Here is a 25,534-nt window from a genome sequence, read left to right on the forward strand (position 1 = left end):
GTGTCGGACTGTCTTTTTTCTCGTCCAACGTCTCTCCATTCTCTCTCTTTTTCTTTCCGTTTCTTCGGAAAATTAAAAACAATTCCGATTCTTTTCTCATTGCCAACTCCCTCTTTCCCCTCAGAATATTCTCCTTCTTTTTCTTCTAGGGTTTCCCTGAACTCCTCTTCTCTTTGACGAAATGGCGGAGTTGCCGGAGCCGAGTCATCGGAACTCTAACGTCAGTTCCGACGATATTTCGATTGAGATTACCGGCGATGACTCCGATGTCGCTAATTCTTCAGGTTTTTTTGTTTACTCTGTTCTTTTTCTTTGTTTTACGTTTCTTGGATTTGTTTAAGGGATTTTATTCGATGATGTCTTTCGAACGAAGCAATTTTTTTTTTTTGAGGGCGGTGAATTTATGAGATTTTCTTTGTATTTGTTTGCTTTATTACATTCCTTAAACCTTTTTACTCAAAGTTAACAATTTGTACCTTTCCGGCGTTCTCTTTTTTGTAAATTGAAAGTTTTATTTTAAAATTTTATTTAGGTTGTTCGACTGATGTGCCTGTTGATTTCGATGTTGAAATTGTTGGCGAAGACGATAAAGGTTCTGAAGCTTCAAGTTTGATTGTTTTTATTGCATATATGTATTTATATGTTATTAAATATCTAAAAAAAAATTTTTATTTATGTTGTTCAACTGATGTGCCTGTTGATTTAGATGTTGAAATTGTTGGCGAAGAGGATAAAGGTTCTGAAGCTTCAGGTTTGATTATTTTTGTTGCTATATATACATATAGATTCATATGCATGCACGTATTATTTACTAGTTACTTTGTGTTAGTTGATTTTCAATGGGCACAATGTGTTCTGTATTTGAAAATGGGAAATATAGATATTTATTGACATGAAATAGCCTTTTTTTTTTGTTAGTAATAGAACTTCTAAGGATACATGTACAAGAAGATAGTATTACAAATATAATCGACCAATTTAGCCCTTTCAGAGGACAAAACTAGTAAACTAGCATGTATCTAGAGAAAATGCAGCATAAAGTTGGAGTAAACCCAAGGACCTAAAGGCTCAGGGCATCAGCCTACCATTGAGATCACATTAATAGATCACATTAATCTATCATGGTTGCTGTAAAAGTTGTGATTTTGTTTCTTTATAAGAAAAGATAACTTCTTGGTACTCTAGCAAAAATCTATACTTAAAACTGTCTTTGCTCTGCATTTTTCTGCACTGTTGCAATAGATGTGAAACAAAAGGTTCTTTCTGTTTCTTGCTTTTCTAACAGGTTATACATTGCACTCAGTTCCTTTTCTCTGCATTTGAACCTAAGATGAAACTTCCCCTACTTTTAATTTTTATAAATACTACAGTTGTTACATTAGGATGTCTGACTGAAATATAAAAGCTTTTAAGTTTATTAACTGAATCTATTGTCCACTGAAAGATCTCTGTCTTGTGTTTTGCTTGTCTCTGGAAATGAAGTGAAATTAGAAAAATGGGTAGCTATAAGTCCAATTGATATATTAAGGTATAATCTTAATATAATTTGTGCCAATGGGTTTAATCTATTTTGGTTTTTAGGGCTGAGTTAGATGGTAATTGCTGAGAGTTTGTTTAGGGGTTATAGGATCATTCTATAAGGTATAAAATCTGAAATAGGTTGGGAAGTAAATTTAGAAGAAAGAGATCTAGGCTTCACACTTAAGGTCCCAAGGGATTTATACCATCCCAAGAGAGCATACTAGCTGATAAGAACGCCACAAACTTGTCCTCTATCACTATCAAGTAATAGTTTGTCCTCCATTACTATCAAGTAATATGACAGGAACTACAAGAGAGGCATAAATCAACTGCATATCCCTAATTCAAATAAAATCCTAATTTGTGAGGAGAACCTAAAATAAGATCCTGACTCTCCAATGCTGCAATCTCCAGAAAATAAGATCTGAATCAGTCAGACATCAAATAAAGGCTGTAATTCTATATATGCTTGGTAATAAATCTTGACTGTTCTTATCTCCTTGTCTCTGTCAAATAGGTAGTTGGCGCTATCTGATTACTTGAATGATTTCTAACATATTTACTATTGAATTACTGGCAAGATACTTAATGCTAACTGTTCAGTATGTGTTTATAAGAAAGTTCCAAGAGATGCTATGATGTGTAACTTTTGTCATATTATGTGTTTATAAGAAAGTTCGAAGGTTACTTATGTTTGCGTATGGAGCTGCATTCTAGTATTTTCTCCCTTTCTCTATTTCGGACCAATTCATCATCATATTAATCTTACTTATAAATGCCTTAGTATGTGGCAATTTTATTTAATGAAGGTAATTATGCATACTATCATTAATGCTCCAAAATCTGCTCTACCAGGCCTTACTGACAGGAGTTTGGCTGGACAAAATATGCGTGCCGAAGAATCTACTTCTGCAACAAATTCTGGATCTAATCAGCTATCAAAATCTCGTAGAGTAAGATACAATAGCAAACTAGCTATGTATGCAGCCAAATTTTTGGATGAAAAAGTTCCTTTCAGAAAGAAGGTATGGTATATTTTTCATTTCCTTGTTTTTTTGTTTTTTATTATAACTCACATTGAGTTAAAGGGACATAGGATCAGTCTTCTAAATTAAACTAGTTTTAAGTTCTGGGATGCAATTCTATTAGAATTGTGAAGTAAATATTAAATTTGTGAAGTGAATTCTTCAATGTTATGAGCGTCAATGTGTTTGTATTAATACTGGAAACCCAGTCATAACAAACTTCCTACTGCACCTGCATAGGTAGAGGTGTCAATTAGGCAAGTCACTTCACATTGGGTCATTTCAAGGCAAAAGAAATTTAGATCGTTTTGGATTCTATTCATTTGGGGTTCAGGTTATTTAGCCTCAGGTCATCAGTTTTGGTTCATTTCGGGCCAAATTGTTGAGTTTTATATTCAAATCAATTTAGTTTCGAGTTTGGGTTAGATAAGTTCTGGTTGTTAACTTTTCTTAGTCAAATAGGTTTGGATCAGGTTCGGGTCAGCCTTGCCAACTCTGTATATAGGAGTTAGATTGGTGGTGGTTATGCAGAACTCCTATAAGAATATAATGTTTGATGACAGGCAGGGTGGGTGGAATTATTGTCCTGATTAAGCTCCAAGCTGTCATATTCTTTTTAACATTTGGTGTGAAACCTTGTTCATTCCCATTTTTTATTTTCTTGTTATATTCTTGACTGATTGTACATTGCCTATTTCAATCAGAATCTCTATTTTGGGTGCCCCATGTATATTATTAATATTTTATTTTAATTTTCAATTTGCTATTCTGTCATTTTTCCTCTGGTAATGGAATTCTAAACTAGATTTTAAAAATATTTATACAGATCAAATGGTTGAATCGACTCGCTAATGTGAAACTTGATGGAACCGTACAATGTGATATTCCAATCAATATGAAACAACCTGCACTTGATTATGGGACTGGTGTTGTTTACGAAGCTCGAGAGAAAGAGCATGTTGACACAGCAGATATTCCAGATATACCTCGTCCACTGCAAATAGTAATGCTTATTGTGGGAACACGAGGAGATGTACAACCATTTGTTGCCATTGGAAAACGATTACAGGTTATATTCGTATTCTCTTCTTAGCAAACCTTGTAACAGCCTTTTATAAGTATGTGTACAGTGCAGTTTTGGTATCTTTTTCTAAGAGCCTGCACTTAGGCTGTGTTCTCATTGTTGTTTCTTCGTGGATTACCTGCTGAAGTATAACATCTGGGCACTTTTACCTGTCATGAATGCCATGCATAACATTTCTGTTGTTAATGTAGTATAATTAATCATCTCATTTTTTATGTAAATATTGCTATCTGCCACCCATCCATTGATACTACATACATATATGTTTCTAATGGCTATGATGTGCAGAAAATTTATACCTTTTCCCATATTTGTTGAGAAATGCTGAGTTAATTTTATTGTTTCCTTTTACGTTCAGTGACTAATATCCTTATCTGATAGGCCTGTGATTTTCCGCACTTGTCTTTATACCCCTTTTTCGTTTAAATGACAATCATGGCTTCGTCTTTTGATGTTTGCCATTGAGGCTAATTTTATTTCATTTTATTCTGAACTTACATTCACCTATTTTTAGTCCTATCAACTGTTTATGTCAGAATTCTATTATTTTTCTCTGTTAACTGAAAATTTCTTAAACCTAATGTCCGAGCGTACATGGTCAAGAACTGAAGAAGGATAAATCCAGGAAATCTGTCTGCACGGTTGTTTGGTGAGTTAAAGACAGACTATAGAGTAGGTGCAGACATAATGCTTTGATGTTGTAAAGGAAAGATTTTAGATTGGTAAATGAACTAAGATTGAGGATGAAAGCACTGATAGAAATGAGAAGATTGGTTGGTGGAATTCTGAGACCGAAGCAATAGGATTTAAGGTTTGGTTAGTAAGCAATGTAAGAAGGGATGGCTGTTATTCTGGTTGAAATTTTAAGGTAGACAGCAGCAATGTGATAAATGGCAACTGCACAATTCTTTTTACAAAGACAGCATGTAGGCTGGGAGAGGGTGGAAAGGAAAATGGAAAAAAAGTATAAAACTGCCTAAGGGAAAAATGATGCCATTAGAAACACTAAGTTGACTAAATTAGAAAAGCATCTTTATGTTCCAATTCAAATTTAAAACATAATGAGTTCAATTTCATAATTCATGGTTGCTTTGTTTCCCTTAGACATGTCATCAGGTTAACAAAATGAAAACCTGAATTGCCAGTTTTGACACTGTAAAGAAAAGGGTAATCAAATTTTTTCTTCCATGGTTTTATAAAGATTCAGAGAACCGATGTTGGTAAATATAGAATATACCAAAAATAGTTAATGGTCTAGTTGTGTTGATTTCAGTTTATTCATTTTATGGAAAAATCTTTTAGCATGCATGGTGCAAAGAAATTATTGCTGTAGATTTGGATTCTTATATAATGATTATTATGGTTGTGTAGTGGTTTAAAGTTGTTTAATGTATATTATTCCCTTTTTTGGCGAGATTTTCTTTCAAGCATAGCCTCAAAATTTTTTAGTTGATGGAGGTCAAATTTTGCTTGCAGGCAGATGGCCATAGGGTTAGATTGGCAACTCACTCAAATTTTAAAGATTTCGTTTTGAATGCTGGATTAGAGTTCTTCCCTTTAGGGGGAGATCCAAAAGTTCTTGCTGGCTGTAAGTGTCTAGATCTTATCTTAGTAATATTTTTAAACTTCCCTACTTATTTTTAAGGGTAAGGTTAATTCTTTCATTTAGTTGCTGTTGAAATATATATGGGCAAAGGAGGGGGACTGTTTGAGGTAGATTCATTTTTGTTTCTTGATTCTGTTTATTTGTATATTCACACACTTTCTCAACAAATATACCAAAAAGGAAAAACTCCAGTAACATACATTTTTGAAGGGCATTAGGTATATTCTATGAGCAATTGAAAGCTTTTTGTGTGAGAAAATTGAAATTGCAGGTGTCGTGGCTACAACTGATCTCTTTGTGAGAGAAAATTGAAACTGCAGAAAGCTTTTCCATGGTTCTCTTATTTATTTTTCATGTTTCAGTTGAGTCTACATCTGGTCTTTTTTTTTCTTTATCCAGGTTCTGTGGTCTTACATAAAGGTGTCATGTACCTATACGGTTGGTTGATACAGACCTACTTGCTTTCATTCATCTAGTAATTACTAAATATTACTCTACTGCACTACAAAGATGTTGTCAAAGACATTGTCTTGTGTCTAAGTAATGAGACATCATATGAAATTGGAGTTTCACTGTTATGATGTGAATTTTATTTGTAAGGATCACTGAGTTTTCTGCAGATATGGTCAAGAATAAGGGATTCTTGCCGTCAGTTCCTTCAGAAATTCCTGTTCAGAGGCAACAAATAAAGGAAATAATACTCTCTCTACTTCCTGCATGCGAGGCCAATGATCCTGATAGTAAAGTCAAATTTGAAGTAGATGCAATAATTGCCAATCCTCCAGCATATGGTTAGGTCTTATTACCTCTTTTTCGTTTAAAAAAAAATTAAGCAGTATTTTTTTGTCTGATGACAATTGAACACTCTGAGTGGAAAGGGTCTTTCTGATATCTCTTTCACCATCTTGCATAGTTAAACATTTCTATAACATATAACCTAGAGAAACTGTCGAAAACTTGGAGAACAATTGTTCTTTTCTCTTATTGTTTTTCTAGAATGAAGTAGTACATCAAAATAAATAGGAACAATGATGTTCCTTATTAGGAAACAACTTAGATGAAATAGAAAACAAAAATAATAAAAGGGGAATTATTCTATTCTAAAATAGGAACAAATTCCTAAAAACTTCCAATCAGAATTGTTGACTAAATCAGAAGAATAAATGAGAAATATTCCCAAAATAAATTAGGAAACCATGCTGCATTAATGTAGGAGATTCAGATTTCTACACTCCCCCTCAAGCTGGGTTATGAATGTTAATCGTACCCAACTTGGATTTCAATCCGCCAAAGATGCTTCTAGGAAGAGCTTTAGTCAGAATATTTGCAATTTGGTAACTTGTAGGGATATAGGCCAGTTTGACCTACCCATTTTCGATCTTTTCCTTTATGAAAAGTCGGTCCAGCTCTATGTGCTTGGTCCTATTATGATAAACAGGATTTTAGGCAATACTTATAGTAGCCTTATTGTCACAAAACAATGTTATAGATGTCATAGTCTGAACTTATAATTCTCCAAGTAACCTCATCAACCAAATTCCTTCACAAATACCATTGGACGTTGCTTTAAACTCAGCCTTAGCACTGCTCCTAGCTACAATAGCTTGCTTTTTACTTCGCCAAGTGACCAAGTTGCACCAAACATAAGTGTAATGTCCTGTAGTGGACCTTCTATCTGTTACTGATCCAGCCCAGTTAGCATCCATGTACACCTTGATTGCCTTATCCATTGACTTCTTAAAGTATAGACCTTCACTGGGACTCTTATTTTAAGTACTTTAGGATGTGATGAATAGCCTTAAGGTGCTCCTTCGTTGGATTATTCATGTATCTACTCACCACCTCTATTGCAAACCCAATGTCAGGTTGTGTGTGGGAGAGGTATATAAGCTTCCCAACTAGTCTTTGGTATCGCCCTTTGTTCGTGAGAGAGCTTCCATCTTCACTTCCAATTTTATTAGTTGAGTCCATGGGTTTATTAGCAGGTTTGCATCCAATCATACCCGTTTCTTTGAGTATATCAAGTACATACTTAGGTTGGGACGCTAATATTCCATTCTTAGACCGAGCTACTTCCATCCCAAGGAAATATTTAAGGAAGCCCAAGTCCTTTACTTCAAACTCTTTTGCAAAGAGTTTCTTCAAATCATCTATTCCTTCCTTGTGGTCTTCGGTGATTATGATATTGTTCACATAAACAATAAGAACAACTTTTTTTTCCTTCAGTAGTGAACTTAATAAATATAGTTTGGTCAGAATGACATTGAAGGAATCCATACCTTTTCACTGCCTTGGTTAGTCATTCAAACCATGCTCGAGGAGACTGTTTAAGTCCATACAAAGATTTTCGGAGTTTGCACACTTTGCCCATGTTGTCTTGCCTTTCGAAACCATGGGGAATTTCTATGTAGACATCCTCTTCCAGATCACCATTTAAGAATACATTCTTGATGTCAAATTGGTGGAGAGGCCAATTCAAGTTGGCTGCTAGTGACAATAGAACTCTATATGAATTGAGTTTGGCTACCAGAGCAAATATCTCCTCATAGTCTATCCCATGGGATTAAGTGGACCCCTTTGCAACAAGTTTAGCTTTGAACTTGTTTATACTTCCATTTGCATTGTGCTTTATTGTGAAGATCCACTTACATCCAACCGGGTTTTTCCCTTTGGGCAAATCTGAAATTTCCCATGTCCCATTACTCTCTAGTACCTTGATTTCTTCAAGAACTGCTGCCTTCCAATCTGGTTCATTGAGGGCTTCCTCTATTTTTTGGAATTTGCACATTGTCAAGGTTAGTAGTCAAGGCTTGAAAGTTTGGATTTAACCTTTCATATGAGATGTACTTGCAGATAGGGTATTGGATGCATGATCTTACACCTTTTCTTAATGCAATAGGAATGTCAAGGTCACCAGTTGGCTCACAAGTTTCAGTTTCAGATTCAATAGGGACATTACCTGTGTTAGTTTTAGGTTCTTGCAAACTCGGATTAGGTTGATTTTTAGTGCTTGTCTGTGGACAGTTGTCTGCTTCTTCCTGCGTTTTTTGCTTCCTTGAGTTGACTATTAGTTCTTTTGTTTTTTCTTGCATAACCTTAGGGTTTGAAGAGTCAAGAGTTGTCTGAACAAGTTGGGTATTAGAATCTGCATGGCTGATAGGTTGGGTAGGTTGAGAATCAGGTTTTGAAGGGGCTGGTTGGGAAATTGGCAAGTCAATAGCTAAAAATTGATATTCTTGAGTAGTATTCTTCCCCTAAATATCATTCTTGCTGTAGTATGGAAGATTGTCAAAGAAAGTGACATCCATAGAACTATAGAATTTTTTTGTGATGGGAGAGTAACGCCTATAGCCTTTTTGGTTTGGGAAATAACCAAGGAAGATGCATTTTAAGGCTTTGGGATCAAGCTTGCTGCGGTTTTGTTGGCTAATATGAACAAAGGCAATGTAGCTAAAGAGTTTGATGGGAATGGAAGATCAACTGAGTTTGTGGGTAGGAAGAAAGGAGAGTTTGACAAGGTGTTTTAAAGCCAAGAACTTGAGAAGGCATTCGGTTAACCAAAAAAGTTGCAGTGAGGACAGCTTTTCCTCAAAAATGTTTAGGCACATTGGAAGTTAACAAGAGGGATCTGGTCACTTCTATTAAATGTCTGTTTTTACGTTTGGCAACCCCATTTTGCTGTGGAGTGTCAATGCAAGAGCTTTGATGGATAAAGCCATGATTGGTGAGGTAAGGACCGAGAATAGATTTGAAGTATTCCCTTCCATTGTCAGTTTTTAAGACTTGATTTTGGCTTGGAATTGGGTTTGTAGTATGTTATTGAAGTTTTGAAAGATTTGGCCAACCTCGGATTTTTCTTTCATAAGGAATACCAAGTAAGTTGAGTATGATCATCGACGAATGTAACAAACCACCTAAAACTTGTGATAATGTTAACTCTTAACAGTACCCAAATGCCAATGTGAATCCTTGAGAAAGACTGAGATGATTGGTGAGGTAAGGACCGAGAATAGATTTGAAATATTCCCTCCCATTGTCAGTTTTTAAGACTTGATTTTGGCTTGGAATTGGGTTTGTAGTATGTTATTGAAGTTTTGAAAGATTTGGCCAACCTCAGATTTTTCTTTCATAAGGAATATCAAGTAAGTTGAGTATGATCATCGACGAATGTAACAAACCACCTAGAACTTGTGATAATGTTAACTCTTGACAGTCCCCAAATGCCACTGTGAATCCTTGAGAAAGACTGAGATGATTTATAGGAAAGGCTGAGGTTGGTATTTTGAGTGTGCTTAGAAAGTTGACAAATTTCACATTGAAAATCTTTGGAGATTTTATTGAATAGTGAGGGAAATAGCTTTTTTATGTATAAAATATTTGGATGTCCTAGTCTATGCTGCCATAACATGATAGGGTCATCCTTACTAGTACTAGAGGCTAAGGCTATACAAGAGTTTTGTAGTCTCTCAAGTGCAACATCTTGAAGAAGGTAGAGCCTAGCACACGTCCTAGCACTACCAATCATCCAACCCAAGCCCAATTCCTAAAATTCACACAAGTTGGGAAAAAATGTAGTGACACAACATCTATCCTTTGTAAGCTTACTGATGGAAAGTAGGTTAAAGCTTACTGATGGAAAGTAGGTTACAGCTTAAATTAGGGACATGGAGGATAGAGTCGAGTGTTATGTCTTTCGAAACTACAATAGATCCTATTCCTATCACCTTTGATAGAAGCCATCAACTATTTTTACAGTAGAACTATCATAGCAAGGTCTGTATGTGTTGAATAAGGATGCATCTCCGGTTATGTGATCTAATACTTCTGAATCAACAATCCAAGATTGTGTATTTTCCCGTTGAACACTTAAGACATTTAGGAAATTTCTTTTTGTGCTGTGGAACTAGTTCCAAAGGTTGTAGACTTGTTTTAAAGGGTTTGTTGGAGCATTTTTTGCAAGATTTCCAATTGTTCCTTATTAAATGGACTCAGTTCTGTTTGTGGTTGAGGTTCGGTGGCTGCCACGTTTCCTTGTCCATCTCTTTCTCGTGCAGATTTCCAGTTGGAAGGCTTCCCATGGATCTTTCAACAAGTGTCTTTGGTGTCTCTCACCTTCCAGCAATGTTCACAGAGAGGGTTCTTTTTGGACTTGTTATCACCCCCTTGGTTGGCTTGATATCCTTCAGCTACGAGTGTAGAGTTTCCTGAAGTGTTTGGGGAGTTTTGTATTCCCAGCATCATCTTTTGGTGACTTTCCTCATGCCGTACCTCTGAAGAAGAAGAGTTCTCACTTCTGTTGGCCATGACAGAAACTCGTGTGGCTATAGTTTAATGGTTCAGGCCGACTTGCTCTGCCACTATGTAGAAAACTTAGAGAACAATTGTCCTTTTCTCATATTGTTTTTCTAAAATAAAGTAGTACATAAAAATAAATAGGAACAGTGATGTTCCTTATTAGGAAACAACTTACATGAAACAGAAAACAAAAATAATAAAAGGAAGGAGAATTATTCTATTCTAAAATAGAAACAAATCCCTAAAAACTTGATAATCAGAATAGTTGATTAAATCAGAAGAATAAATGAGAAATATTCCCAAAATAAATTAGGAAACCAAGCTGCACCAGTGTAGGAGAATCGGATTTCTACAGAAACATTAGCTGTCCATTTTTTTTGTTCTATATATTCAATGTTCTCTATTTTAATCATGCTGGTATTCTGATATATGAAACTTATGGACTTTTACCTTTTTCTTCTCTCTCTCTCTATCTCTCTCTAATGTGTCTAACAGAAAAAAAAAAAAAAAAACTTGTTCAGGACATACACATGTTGCAGAGAAGCTAGAAGTACCACTTCATGTATTCTTCACTATGCCATGGACGTAAGTCTTGGTTGATTGTATATTTTGATGCTACAAGTCTTTCTAAATAAACAGGTTTTGAATTGTTCATACACCATTGATTCTGGCATTACTTGTCTTGTATGAAGATAATCAACTTTGGTGTTGTGTTTATGTGACAATTCAATCATTCCCTGGACTGATGTATATTTGTGTATGTGTGTGTGTAGATATTGAGAATGATTAACTGAGTGAATTCTTTCAGGCCTACTAGTGAATTTCCCCATCCTTTGTCCCGTGTTAAACAACAAGTTGGTTACAGAGTGAGTCTGCTTTTCACTTCTTCAGTGTGGGGTTTTATTTATATTTAGATCAACTCATATACTGGTTATCTCTACTGCAGCTGTCATATTATATTGTCGATGCCCTAATATGGCTGGGAATACGGGACATGATAAATGAGTTCAGGAAGAAAAAGCTGAAGCTGAGACCTGTCACATATTTGAGAGGATCCTATAGCTCTCCTCCAGATGTGCCTTATGGGTATTTATGGAGCCCTCACCTTGTGCCCAAACCAAAAGGTCATTTTATTTATATACCCCTTAGGGTGATAAATTTGCTTGCCTTGATTTTATTAGGCAACGTCTCTTTCATTGTGACAATTACTTGTTGGATTGATGATTGAGAGATGTGATGCCACATGACCAATTTCAAGTCTTTTTGCTTTTTCTTTGTTTTTTTCTTCTATTTTCACTTAGCTGTTAAATTTAAAAATAAAGTAAGTTTCTTGGGGAATTATTTCTGAACTATATAGAAACTTTTACAGTGGTTGTGTATATTGGAGTTGTTTTATGGAATCAAATATCTCTGCATATTCTTGCAATACATAGCTTTCCTGTGTTGTATATTTACTTCTTAGTTTTTCCTACAATTGACTAATAACACAAACTTTACGTCCTACTGAACAGTGTAAAATTTAGTCAAACATTGATTGGCTTTTTGTTTGAGTCTACCATCTGAGTCCTAATTTGTCAGTGCTTGGGAAACTTAATTTCATTTTGGTGGTTCCTTTTAGCTCAGATTACCTACGTAGTTTGTTCTGAATCATTTCTCTTTAATTTTGCTTTCAATATCCTAGAACATTTTGTTCTCCTGTTCTAACTGGTGGGGAGATGAGACTTTTTTTCCCTTCCCCTACTTTATTCTTGTTCGTAGTTGACTAGCACTTTGTGATCTTCTGTTCTGACCTCTTAAAAGTATTATACATCTCTCTCTCTCTCCTTTTTTTTTTTTTGGTGGAAAAACAGCGGAAGAATATGGCCACTGAGTTTCCCCATCTTCTGCTCCCTTTTCTGGTGGGACTTGTCTTCCTGTTAGTTTGTCTGCTGCTATCCCTTGGCTGGTATTTGTGTCCTTTCTTTTTCTATTTGTCTTGCATGTGGTTTATTAAAGTTTGTTTTTATCATTTCCTCTTTCAGTAAATAATATTTATTTTCTTTCTTTCTTTGTTGACGTCTTGGCTTCATTAGTTGCTGAAGACTCCAAGTTACTCATTGATGCTGGATGGAAAGGAGTTTCTTGATGAAGTGCACAACTTAAGACTTTATTTTGTTGATTTTTTGTTAATATTTGTAGGAGTTGTTATATAAATTAAGGATTTTTTGGTTATCTTGCTTATTTATATTAATTATTGTTGTTTATTTCCCAAGGACTACCGACTTAAGGTTTTTGTTATAATTATGTTGTTTGAAGTTTCAGTAGGTTCTGCAATATATATATATATATTTTTGTTACGTGTAATATTGAGCTACACAATGATAGGTAGCCTCTCCCATCCCTTAAATCCCACCCTTCCCATCCCAGAATTGAGACCAGAGACCTTCAAGTTGGAGTCTCAAGCTCTGGTCGCTGGGGTGTCCCATTGGAGACATGGAGTGTGATTCATTGAGATTTTATAAAATTGAGTTTAAGAGTTCCCTCTCTATTGATTCTTGCTGGTTCTCTCCATCAATCTTCTATTTCTCTCCTATTTTCCTCTGGTTCTTCCCCACTTCTCCTTGATTCCCTCTGATTTGTATTTTTTCTCTCTTTTGTTGTACATCTCTGTCCATATTTTCCTTTTGCTTCATCTTGTTCTAAAAATGACCACTCTAGCTTTTTATATCCCATTGAACAAGCAGAAGGAAGAATATTATAGTCCTGTACTTGGTGGACTTATTATCTGGACTATCTTGGCCATTTTGCTTTATCCTATTGTGGTTTTTCTACCATAACTATCTGTAGACGTTTTGGACTCTGACTTTTAATTCAAGATCTTTTTACTTGATGCTATTTTCTGTGTATTTTATCATAGATATCATTTCCATACCTGAGGACTGAGTTATTTTAAGATACTATTAAGAGTGTTGATATCCTGGACTTTTTCTAAATTTTTCCTCTCCATTTGTACATTTTGCTAGGAACAAATGTCCAAGACAAAAATGTCACGCATATTGGTGTTAGTGTTGGCATTTGAAGGATGTATGTCTGATATGATATAGTTTTCTCCTGCAGACTGGGGACCAAAGATTGATGTAGTTGGCTTTTGTTTCCTTGACCTTGCATCCAGTTATGAACCACCAGAGTCACTTGTAAAATGGCTAGAAGATGGTGAAAAGCCTATCTATATTGGTTTCGGTAGTCTTGTGAGTTTCCTTCTACAAGTCCTTTCCATCTTTTGAATATTTAGCATAATGAAAGATTGTAACGGTTTATTCTTCTTGCACAAATTTGATATTCTTTATATTAAACTGTCTCTAAGGTTGTGTTTGTGAACTTGAATTTGAAAGAAGGGATTTAAATTTTAAATTTAGTATAAATATGTAGTAAAAATGACTTGCATGATTATTTTTTAAATTCCTGGATTTATTATATCTCTTTTGATTGGTAAACTCCATAACACCTATAATTTTAAATTCATCTTCTTGAGTTCTTGTACCTTTTCTCTTTTTTTGGTACAAAGGGAGGCAAAAGCCTGGAAGGAAATTGGGGAAGGACAAATTTGCAAGTGCTAGGTATTGAATCCCAATTTTGTGGGAATCCACCTCCTAAGAGAGGTGGGTGGACCATTTGGACCAAACCCCAGGTTTCATACCTTTCTAGTGCGTAGGTGTATTGAATCTCAACTCATTTTTACGTAGTGTGTGCATTTCATCCTAACAAATTTTATAAGTTATAACAAACAAAACCCAAATTCAATCTCTCCAAATTCATGTTTCCAAACATAGCATAAAGTAGTTTTCACAAGTATATGTTCTTTCTCTTTTCCATTTCCTTATGATTTAATTGATTATTTTTATTTTTTGAATTATTTATATGCTATTAACTTTACTTTTCAAAGTAATTAAGTGCATTAAACCCTCTTTATCTTATTTCAGTGTAAAAAAAGATTTGTATTGGCTTCATTAAGCCACCCATTCTATTTCTTTATCACGTTCAATTGATCTTGACTTAAATTGCTCTAACTGCTTTTAACTTCTAACAGCCTGTTCAGGAACCTGAAAGGATGACCCAGAAAATAGTACAAGCTCTAGAGAAAACTGGACAAAGAGGCATCATAAACAAAGGCTGGGGTGGTCTTGGCAGTTGTAATTTCACTTGCTCTTTTCTCATATTTCATTGGTTGGATGTTTAGTTTTGTTCAGTGTGTGGAAGTGGATCTGCTTAATTATCTTTTGTCCAGTGGCAGAACCAAAGGACTTTGTGTACTTAGTGGACAACTGCCCTCATGACTGGCTATTTTTACGATGTGTGGCTGTGGTAAGTTGTAAATGTAAAACTTTGAGCTCCAAGGGCTGTTGAAATGATTTGCTTTTCTTATTTTATATTTGATGCCATTCTCATGCAAGTGTCTAGATATTTATGCGCAATGAGCTTGGTGAATCATGATTTGTAAATTTTATATGTAGGGATAGTGTGTTATATGCCACAAACAATTGCTCCATTTTAGGACCTGTAAACTAGTGGATTGGTAAACTTCTTGGCCTGGGAGTGTTTGTTTTTTTTAATGCTTTTGCATAAAGTTGTTGTTGTCTGCAGTTCCTTCGTATTCTAAGTCATGGCAATAATAGGGCTTATAGTTGCATTTGAAGCATTTTTTAAGGGGAAAGGCCATCATTCAAGTATTTCATTTTGTTACATTTTGCTTAGTCACTAGTTGAATGCATCATTATCATGCCTTTTAATGTAAGATTGGCCTAGTAGTTTTTACCTTCCTTAGGAGGATTTAGGTCCAAGGTTCGGACCTCCCCCTTGTACCTCCAATATGTACCAAAAAAATTATCCTGAAGTTGAATTATTGCAGGGTTACTCTTTTTTAACAAACCATAGTTGGTTTAGGGCTAAAAAGAAAAAAACTTATAACCTATAACCGAAAAGGAGATATATCTTCAAAATGTCCAGAAAGGATGTTGAATGCTTATGCCTTGGAAAGGGAAAGCTCTTCCATAGCCATTAAATGATATTTTAGTTTTGGGATCAGTTATTGGAACTTCCAATTTCAGTTTGTGTACCTTAATCTAAATTTTAGGTTTGTTCATTGGAATATTGTGAAACTGGTTAGTAACGGGAAGGAGTGTCTCCCAGTTTTCTTTCAATACCATGCGTGTTGGTTTCTGCCCCTTCTAGTTGTTCCTAAATGGATTGCCTGATGTCTTTACTTCAGTAACACTGTTTACTGTTTTGGTTGCCAACTGCCAGCTGAGACTTGCTGAGCTGGTATCAACTCAGTGTCTCAAAATATCAAACCTGATTTGGACTATTGCCTACTTTCAATTTTCCTATTCATTCTCCCACTTTCCTCAAATAACATTACATTTTTGTTTCTTCCTACCTTTTTTTATTTTATTTTATGTCTGCAGATTAAACTTTGTCGTTGCTTTATTTTCTTAAATTTTTAATACTTATTTTAACTTACAAAATTTGCTTTATTAATCTTTATCCATGTTCTTTGTCTACAATGGGCTAGTATCAGAAAAAATGCATTGATGAGATGTGGCTTCTTAAATGAAACAGTTATCTCATTACTTTTTACCATTAAATGTTTTGAAGAAATTATATAAATGAGGGCTGGAACAATAAAGCCCTATTTTGTCTGTATAGATATATTTATTTGTTGATTTGACCATTATATGTAATTGGAAATGTGATGTTATGTGTAACTTGTTTTCTTGCATAAAAGCATATAAATTGCTTTCCTTATTGTTGCAAGGTATTGATTCTTATATAAATTACGTGCCGAGTTGATCACGGACCTAAGGGGGAGTCCTGAATCCCACATCGAACATAATAGGAAGGTCCCTAGGGTATAAAAGGGTTCACACCATCTCCGCCTTGCGAGGCGCCTTTTGTAGGACAAAACCGTGAGGCCAAGGGGGCCAGAGCGGACAATACCTCACAAGGGTGTGAACCGTGGCGAGAAGGCTGATCTGGGACGCCGGAAAGGTGAATGCCCGGGTCCCGGAGCCGCGCGGGTTCGGAGCTTGAGTTGATCATTTTCTGAAATACAAACTGAAGTGTACAAATATATCTCATTTAGAGTATTTTGAACATAAGGCTTTTTTTTTTTTTTTTGCTTTGGGGGAAGGCGAGGTTGTTCAAGTTGAAAGGATTTTAAGTTTTGCATTCTTTGTTATGGCTCATCCAAAATTTAGGTATTAATATGTTATGGCTGCTAAATAACTAATTGAAACACCTTATGGTTCCCTTGATATGTTTTGATTGTTTCCTTGGATGTTTTCCCCAGGTTCATCATGGTGGAGCTGGAACTACTGCTGCTGGTCTCAGAGCTGCGGTAACCTGCCATCTCCAAGAGTATATCCATTTGATTATTTTTCCACTTTTTAAAGTCATTTGTACTCTTGAATACAGTGTCCAACAACTATTGTACCTTTCTTCGGAGACCAGCTTTTCTGGGGAGAGCAAGTGCATGCCAGAGGAGTAGGTCCTGCACCCATTCCTGTTGACGAGTTCTCATTGGACAAGCTGGTTGATGCTATAAACTTTATGCTGGATCCTGAGGTAAGATGAATTTCCTCTAGAATTAACTTTCAGACAGTTTAAAAAAAAAAAACACCCTTAGAGATCTGCATTAGTTCTTATTGTTACTAAAAAATTACCATTTTATTAATCTGATTATTATTATTTTTTTTTATAATTGTTGTTATTCAGATTTGAATCTTGATTTACTCAAACAAAGAGTTCGACAGTGTTATTTTATTAATCGGTTTTGATTAAGTCATTAGCTTTATATTTAACTTACAACCTTTTTAGACGTAGTTAAATTGCAAAAGAACAACAGCCATCTCTTAAAGGTTTAATACAGTGTTCTGATTTTTTTGAATGTTTTACGATAATTTTCATATTTTACATATCACGAATATGCAAATTATCGCGTCTAAATGTTATGATTTCTTTGAATGTTGTGCTGTAGATGTTGAAAAGAAATTGGTTTCGTGCAGGTGAAAAAGCTTGCTGTTAAGTTAGCGAAGGACATGGAAGGTGAGGATGGAGTAGCAGGTGCAGTAAATGCCTTCTATAAACATTTTCCTGGCAAAAAACCTAAGGACGAAACCATTCCAGCCCCAGCTCCTTCAGGATTATTTTCTATAAGACGCTGTTTTGGTTACGCTCACACATAATTTTCAAGCTTCATCTTTTAATTTTAACTCAGCGTTGTAATTGACCGAAGCTACTAATGATAGTTATCTCCTTCAGTTGGGCCGAAAAGGGGGAAAAAGGCGCAAGAAAAGAAAAGTGCTGCCTTATTAAATTGGTTCCTCTATGAATCAATGTGCTCACTCTTTTTACTAGCTATTTGCATATGTCAAAAATGGAGCTTGGACTTAGCAGTTTGGACTTCAATCTATGGTAGTCCCTTTCTTTTTATTGCAGAATTGGAAACGGGTTTTACAGTGGGTATGAAAACCTAAAAGTTCTGGCTGATTAATCTTGATTTTCCGTGTTTTGATCCAAATTTCTGGATGGGTTTGATCGATCTCATCTTGGAAAATATTTTAAATGCAATTTATTGGATTAAAAAAAGAAAAGCCTAAAAGAATTTTAGAAAATTTTTACGACACATGAACGGGTCAGATTTTGTATGCAGTCGGGTTTGAGGGGACCCTACTGAAACGTTGAAGACAATCTGGGTCAGCTACCTAGCAAAGTCCATCTGCATATTAAGACGTGTTTAGAGCGTGAGGGCCCATTTAGAAGTAAACGAAATTCTAATGTACTTTTTCTTTTTATAAATATGTATAAATGAGATTATTATTATTATTATTTTTACATAAGTTTTGGAAAAGTTAAATTTTTGGATAAGTTTATAATTTTTCAAAAATTTATTTTCAAAAAATTATAGGATTTTTTGAAAATTTATTTTTGAAAAATTATAAAATCTTAGAAAGTTGTAAGAAGAATAATTAAAAATTTTTATTTATAAAAAATTTTGAAAAAAATATTAAGATGTGTAGAGAAAAAATAAGGATGCACTCAATTTAATATTGACCTCTAATACGATAATGAATTTGGCCTCAATATTTTTTTAAAAATATTTTTGTTTCATAAATTTTGTGAATAAATAAGTTATTTCAGTCGATGAAACATTTGATTTAGTTTTAAATTTTAAAATTTAAGCTCTATTATATGTGAATTTAATTTAATTCTAAGATAGATTTATTTAATTATATTTTAATTTATTATTTGATTTAGTGGTTTTTTATATATAGATGTGATAATTAATTGTAACATGAATTATAATTTCTCTAATATTTATAATTTCATAAAAAAATAAACTACTCCAAAGCAAGGCACGAACTTGCGTTTCCTGCTTAAATTATAAATGGGCTTACATTAACAATGTTAAAATGTTATTATTCCATATTTATAAAATTTTGAGGCCTTTTTCTCATATTTAAGTTGGAGTTTTTTATTTATTGACAATTAATTTTAAATTAAATGTTTAATATGACATCAAAACACTTGTTTTATAATTCATCTTTATATATTTTATTTAAGTTTATCACATAATAATTATATGTATATGTGATGTAAATCTATTAAAATGACATAGTTTGATATATTTTAAGTCTTAAATTTAATGTGATTTTTATATTTAAAGGGAGCTCTTTTATCTGTTATTATTAATTTTAAGTTGTTAGCTCGACAAATAAATCAACAGCCTGAATCTAAAACCTCTTTTCTAGACAGAAATGTATCTAATCGAATGAATCGATTACAATTTGATAAAAATGTCCATTATATATATATATATATATATTGTTTTTTACATGAAACGCATAAATACTCTTTAAAGCCGGCAAGATAATTATTGTTTTTTAAGTTTCAAAACAAATAAAAAAAATTTTCAGAGTCACAAATCGAAATCTCAAAGTAGCTTCGTTGACTTGGGGCTAAGGTCTTTCTTCCACCTAGTCTTCCCAGATTATATTACGAGTTTGTGTCACACATTTATCTGCTTCCATTTCTCTCTTGTATCATTTCTACGTCACCTTTAAATAATAAAGAATTAACAATTTTTTTTAATAAAGTATATTTATAATTAAAGGTTATAATCCAAATCAAATCATATTAAATTTTGTGACAAACATTCAATTTAAACTAAATTAATGATGGTGGAATGCTTTGACATATTTATAATTTAATATATCAACTTAATTTAAGTAGAATTTTTTTATTATTTAATTATATTTCATAGGCAATGAGGGAAAAATTAAAGAAGGTCGAATTTGTTTTGATATCATATTAAATTTAAGTTAAGATGTTGATTTTAATTTAATTAAGATTTTAGTTATTCATCAAATTTTATTGACGTAAGTGTTATTTATTTTTTAAAATTAGGAAGAAAGTGGTTTTATACTCAACTATTTTAGATTATAACTGAATTTACAGTTAAATCAAGGATGAATTTGACATTAAAACCACCTAGGATGAATTTGACAGAATATCAATGTTATCACATATCTAAAATTAAAACGTTAACCTCTTTTGTATTGAAACTAAATCAAAATTTTTATAGACTGGAGGATTGAGCCTGCCCGATTAGCAGTGGTTGAAAATATAAGAGTTATGTCGAACCAGTTTATAAAATTCTTTCAAAGTTGGCTGTTCTTTTAACAATGTTTGCTTTCATCTTGTTGCAATGTTGTTATAGTTATAGAATTATCTCCAAGTCTAAAGCAAGGTTGCTTGTCGGATGCCCAAGTTCAATTAAGACAGTGTTTCTATGTTTTTGTGAGACACTGAAGCTCAGATTCCTTAAGACGGTAAAGAGGTTATTCTTTGGAAAAACTTCATTTGCCTGCTTTAGCTATGCCTTACATCGTCACAACGGCTTGATAGATGGTTCTGGAACTTTGTGATTGCCGGACGAATGGGCAACAATGTCCATTATGCCATGCTGCCAGAAAAACTATTCCCCTTCACACCAACTCTTTCCTTTGCGCGACTTGAATTTTCTCTACTTGTTTCTTGGTAGATTACAGCAGTTTGGAGTAATTAGCTTAGAACTCTGTTTTACGAGTCTGTTAATGTAAGACAACTGCATTTGTTTAGTTGTAAGTTCCTGTCAAATGAAGATTCTCTTGTGATCCTATCAAGATTAACTCATCAAGTCTTACGCTTTCTTCCTCATTTGTGAGCAAAGATTCTCTTTGTCAAATGCTGTACTGGATTAGCCTTTGAAGCTTTGGAATTTGGATTTTCAGTTGAAAACAAATACCTTGTGGTTAACTGTCCACGGATCAAAATAAGATTTGATTTCTGTTGGTTATTTATTTTGCTGATGCATTTCTAATGAAGGCTTTTTATCACATCGCATTTCAACATATTTGATGTGTTGGACATGCTGCTTCTGATATTTATAACCTAAAACCTCATATTTATAATTCATTCCTTTTGCTTGATACTGATGTGTTCTAGGCATTAAAATGAAGCCTTTATGCTTCCTTATAAAAGTGTACAAACCAAAGTAAAAATATTTCTAGGATGGAAGATTTAGGCTATTAAATCAGAAGGTAACCTCATTTATATACATTTTCATGTGTATTTGAAAATGTAATATTTATCTTACATTTGTCTATCGAATTCTTTTCACCTTGTAATCTTAACTGATGTTATATTTTATAGAATATTCACGATTCTAAAGAAGGCGATGCATAGGCAGATCAGTCGGTTTTGAAGAAAAGTGTCAATGAACATTTTCAAAAAAAAAAAAAAAATTTTTGAAAAATTTTTTTTCTTTATACCCCAATTTTTTTTTTAAATATATTTTTCATCAATAAAATTAATAAATCCGTTTTGATAATCTTATATAAAAAAAAATATTCTTGGATCCATTATTCTATATCTGTCTCGTGCCTATGCTGGATATAAAGTGCTGAAACTGAAGAGCCAATTGCATTCCAAAGAATGTTAATTTCTATGCTTTTGTGAGGATTACAGCAAAAGTTCCTGCGAATCTTTTTGCTGAAGTGAGACAGTGAGAGGGTATCCTTGTGCCAAACTTAATTAGTCTTCTTTATAGCTATGTCTCACATTTATCATATAACTGCTTTATAAATAGAACTGGTACTTTATTGTTGCAGAATAAAGGGCTTGCTGTGTAATTTACGAAGCATTTCTCTGTTGTAGCACCAACACTGCCACATTTCATGCTACCATCAGACATTTCACGTCTTACCAATATTGAATTTGAATTTTTATGTAAGTTATTGAGCTTTGGCATTTAAATTTTTTAAAATAAGATTTTTAAAGTTATTAATTTTTTACGTTGAAAGATTTCACGATAAAATTTTCAAAATTATTGAGTTTTTATTGAAGTTTTAAAATTTATTTTAAAAAAATAAAAAATTAAAAAAAAAAAAACTTTTTCATTTGTTTGTGTTCAATTGTGTTTTGTTTTGTTTGATGATGTTTCTATTTTGAGTCAGAAGAGGTCAATTGGTTCCTTGGTTCGTCCGACATAAAATTATTGTTTTTTGTTTTTGTTTTATTAGTAATTTTTAGTAATGTGTAAACAAAAGGTTATAAATATCAAATTTTATCTAAATTGATCAAAATAAATCTTTGAATTTTATTTACAAATTTTAAATGTCCAAATTTATTGATCATGTTTATTGTTTATTGAATACATTTATTATATAATTTTATTTCTTTTATTAAATAAAAAAAGTGAAGAGAGTAAAAAAATTTAAGCGATTAAGGGAACAAAGAATAATGGCCGGCCAACTTCACTATGTTTCCTTCCCATCTTTTCTTCGCATGTGCATCCACGTTATCCTTCCCTCGTCGAAACCCTTGTGCATAAACTTTCTCTTCCTTTAATAGTTAAAGACACTAAGCCCCATACTATGTGCATGGAGCTCCCACCTTCATTACTTTCAACCACACTAATCAACACGTTTGGACCCCATTATATATATATATTATAGGTTAATATAAACAAAATGTTGAACCATTATTGTAGATCTGCCTATATGAAAGTTGCTGAAATTGAAGAGTTAATTACTTTTCAAAGAATGTTAATTTTTAAGTTTTTGTGAAGATTATTCCTAAAAGTCCTGCAAATCTCTTTGCCGAAGTTAGATAGCTAGTGAAAGAGTATTTTCCTGTGAAACTTTTATCAGTCTTCTTTATAGCTCACATTTATCACATAACTGTTTTATAAATGAAACTGGCACTTTATTGATATCATTAGACATTTCACTTCTTACCAATATTGTATTTGAAAATTTTTTTTTTTCCTTTTGTGGTTAAATTTTCTGTTTGTATATATGCATTTGTGCTTTTATTTAGTTGTAAGTTCCATCAAATAAGACTCCCTTCGATCATCATTTACGCAAATATGCAAAACTTTGTGTTCATTCCCCATGCTGGAGAGAAACCAAATAGCAAATATCAATCATAGAAGTACTTCAATTGGTACATTAATTCATAAAGTACTCACAAAAGATTTTAAAAGCTTTGTTGGAGATCGAAAAAAGAGAAGGAATCCAACGTATTGTTGTGATCTATGCTTTGGACGAGCAGATGGTAAAATGGAACGATAAAAAATTGAAAAAAAAAAAAGATGAAAAAAATAAAATTAATATTATTTAATTATTACACTTTTCATAAAGTGTGAATGATGATTATTTGTCGTACTTACATATTTTCAAACAGACGTTGTTGGCACATCGCTTTCCATAAAAAGAAAACCATTTTGCCGATCATGATTGAAGCTACGGCTCCCTGGCTTCTATTAACCTTTTACTTTTGAGAAACCTTATCTTTTAATGTACTTTCCTTATCATCTTATTATTATTATTATTATTATTATTATTTGATGTGATTTATTATTTTTTTGAAAAAAAGATGAAGCTGATTTCTGAAAATTTATTCTGTTTTCTTTAATTTTTAGAAAAAACAATAAAAAAAATTGTTTCAAATTATCTTTCATAATAATTTTTTTATCTTTTAGACTTAAGATCAAGTGAACAAATCCTCTTTTGCATTATCCTTTAGAATAATTTTTTTAATTTTTTTCATTTCAACCAACATTAAAAAAAATAAATTTTTAGAGTTGCTTTCTAAGTCGATTGATCGGTTACCGATCATTGAAAAATTTAAAAAAATTCTCTTTTTTTTTTTAATTTACTAAACTCAAATTTGATTTTTTTTTTTATTAAAAGAGATCTCAAATCTCTTAAATTTAATTTTGAAAAGTTTGATCAAATTTTTTTATATATTTATTTATAAAAATTAAATTGATTTTTTTTAAGGAACTTTGGCTCTGAGTTATTTTCTTTTTGGGGAGAATTATATTTTTATTTTTTTTTTGTTTTTGAAAGATTTTTTTTTATTTTAAATTTTTTTATTTTTTGTGTTTGTGGTTCGAACGGGGTGTATGAAAGAAACGTACGCGGTTGGGGGATGGCTGTAAGTGTAGGTTTAATGTTTTGAGGACTTGGCACGGGGCCTTGGGGGCCCAGCGGGGTATCTGGGGTTTCTTTTTGGGGTCTATGAGTGAGTCTTTACAGGACTAGGGGCGTGATGGCTGGTGCTATGGGTGGTGCCAGGCATGGGCTGAGGGTCTTAGGACTGCAGGGGTAGCGGGTTGGTCTAGATGCAGAGGGTGGTTGGTGCCAGCACGGCACCCAGGCATCCACCCCTATTTTTTTAAAAATTTTTTTTGTATTAATTAATAAATTTGTATTATTATCTAATGAACAAATATAAAAATAAAAACAAAATAAAAACGGTAGGCTAAAATCTGAAAAACAAATCAAGCTTTAACCCGATTTTTAAATCGAAACTTTTTTAAAAAATTCGGATAACTTTAACGTATACAATTACGTCTTACATTTGTCACATAACTACTTTGTCAATAAAAGAAGTTGTTATATGTTTATATATTTTATATATTTTAAAAAAGAAGTTGTTAGCTCCTCGCTTTCCATCGACAAGTTGCAGCAAATAGAAAATCTTTCGGGTGATCTTGATTGAAGTTACGACTCCCTGGCTTCCATCAGCCTCCTATATTTTTTATGAACCTTTTTTCTTAATGAATTTTATTGTACCATATTATTATTATTATTTGATATGATTTGTCAACTTAAAAAAAAAAAAACATTGGTTCCTTGAAATTTCCTTTACAATTTCTTCTGTTTTTTTCAATTTTTTAAAAGAACACTGAAAGAAAGTTATTATAAATTCTCTTTCATAATAACCTTTTTTTCTGTCCCTTTGGCTAAAGATAAAGTGTACACACTCTCGTTACTATTATCTTTTAAAATAATTTCTTAACTTTTTTCACTTCAAACAACGCAATAAAAAATAGTTTTCTAAAATTTCTTTTTTTTTCTCATTTTTTTTAAACAGAGCGCAAAAATCATGCGACCTCAGAGATTATACATTCAATATGATAGTATTTAAATTATAAAAATTTATTGTTAAATAGTTAATTTAATGATTAAAATTTATTTAAAACTAAAAATTTTAAAATTGAACTTCACATCTTAATAATCACAAAAAAAATCAGACATCTGTAAGAGTTTAAGACGAGTTCCATTTCAAAATTTCATTTAACTCCTATAACGAGTACTTAAATTCAATTTTATTCAATTCAATGTATTTTTCATTTTTTTCTCCCAAAATTTTTTGAGACTTTGTCATAAAATATCAAATAATTTTAAATATTTTTACATATAAGGTTTAATATTATTTCTGTCCTACGTGTCTCACCACCGCCGCTTTTACATCCAATCTCATTTTCCCACTGTTGTTTTAAGCTTGTCCCAGCCAATTTCACTTGCTATGCAAATAGACCTTTCATGACACTCCGCTGCTCATCACATCTGTTCTTTCGCTGTATATGCGCAAAATAATTAGAACTTGCTTACTTTGAGTCGCCTTTGTCAAATT

The 25,534-nt window shown here is 33.0% G+C and overlaps 1 protein-coding gene across 5 annotated transcripts; it reads left to right on the forward strand.

The window, feature by feature from the left end:
• On the forward strand, positions 1–18,052 carry LOC111276856 (sterol 3-beta-glucosyltransferase UGT80A2-like). Of its 5 annotated transcripts, none has more exons than XM_089763672.1 (17): positions 1–284; positions 533–592; positions 707–751; positions 2,377–2,546; positions 3,373–3,615; positions 5,107–5,218; positions 5,636–5,674; positions 5,857–6,027; positions 11,053–11,116; positions 11,340–11,397; positions 11,478–11,655; positions 13,628–13,758; positions 14,598–14,700; positions 14,796–14,872; positions 16,857–16,904; positions 16,982–17,131; positions 17,544–18,052. In XM_089763672.1, the coding sequence occupies exons 1-17, from the start codon at positions 182–184 to the stop codon at positions 17,589–17,591; spliced, it is 1,800 nt and encodes a 599-aa protein (XP_089619798.1). In that variant the 5' UTR covers positions 1–181; the 3' UTR covers positions 17,592–18,052. The 5 variants fall into 5 exon arrangements, with proteins under 5 accessions (XP_089619798.1, XP_022718496.2, XP_022718497.2 ...); XM_022862761.2 differs by having other exon boundaries at positions 17,572–18,052; XM_022862762.2 differs by having other exon boundaries at positions 14,607–14,700; positions 17,572–18,052.
• Positions 18,053–25,534: the final 7,482 nt, after the last annotated feature.

The sequence above is a fragment of the Durio zibethinus genome, chromosome 7 (genome assembly GCF_047325235.1).
Source record: "Durio zibethinus cultivar Kanyao isolate XHJ-2024 chromosome 7, ASM4732523v1, whole genome shotgun sequence".
Classification (NCBI taxonomy): Eukaryota; Viridiplantae; Streptophyta; class Magnoliopsida; order Malvales; family Malvaceae; genus Durio; species Durio zibethinus.

Coding starts and splice junctions, on each gene's coding strand:
- LOC111276856 (XM_022862761.2), top strand. CDS start 182: ATGGCGGAGTTGCCGGAGCCGAGTCATCGGAACTCTAACGTCAGTTCC. Junction 593..706: donor TGTTGGCGAAGACGATAAAG/GTTCTGAAGCTT, acceptor CTGTTGATTTAG/ATGTTGAAATTGTTGGCGAA. Junction 13,759..14,597: donor ATATTGGTTTCGGTAGTCTT/GTGAGTTTCCTT, acceptor AACTTCTAACAG/CCTGTTCAGGAACCTGAAAG.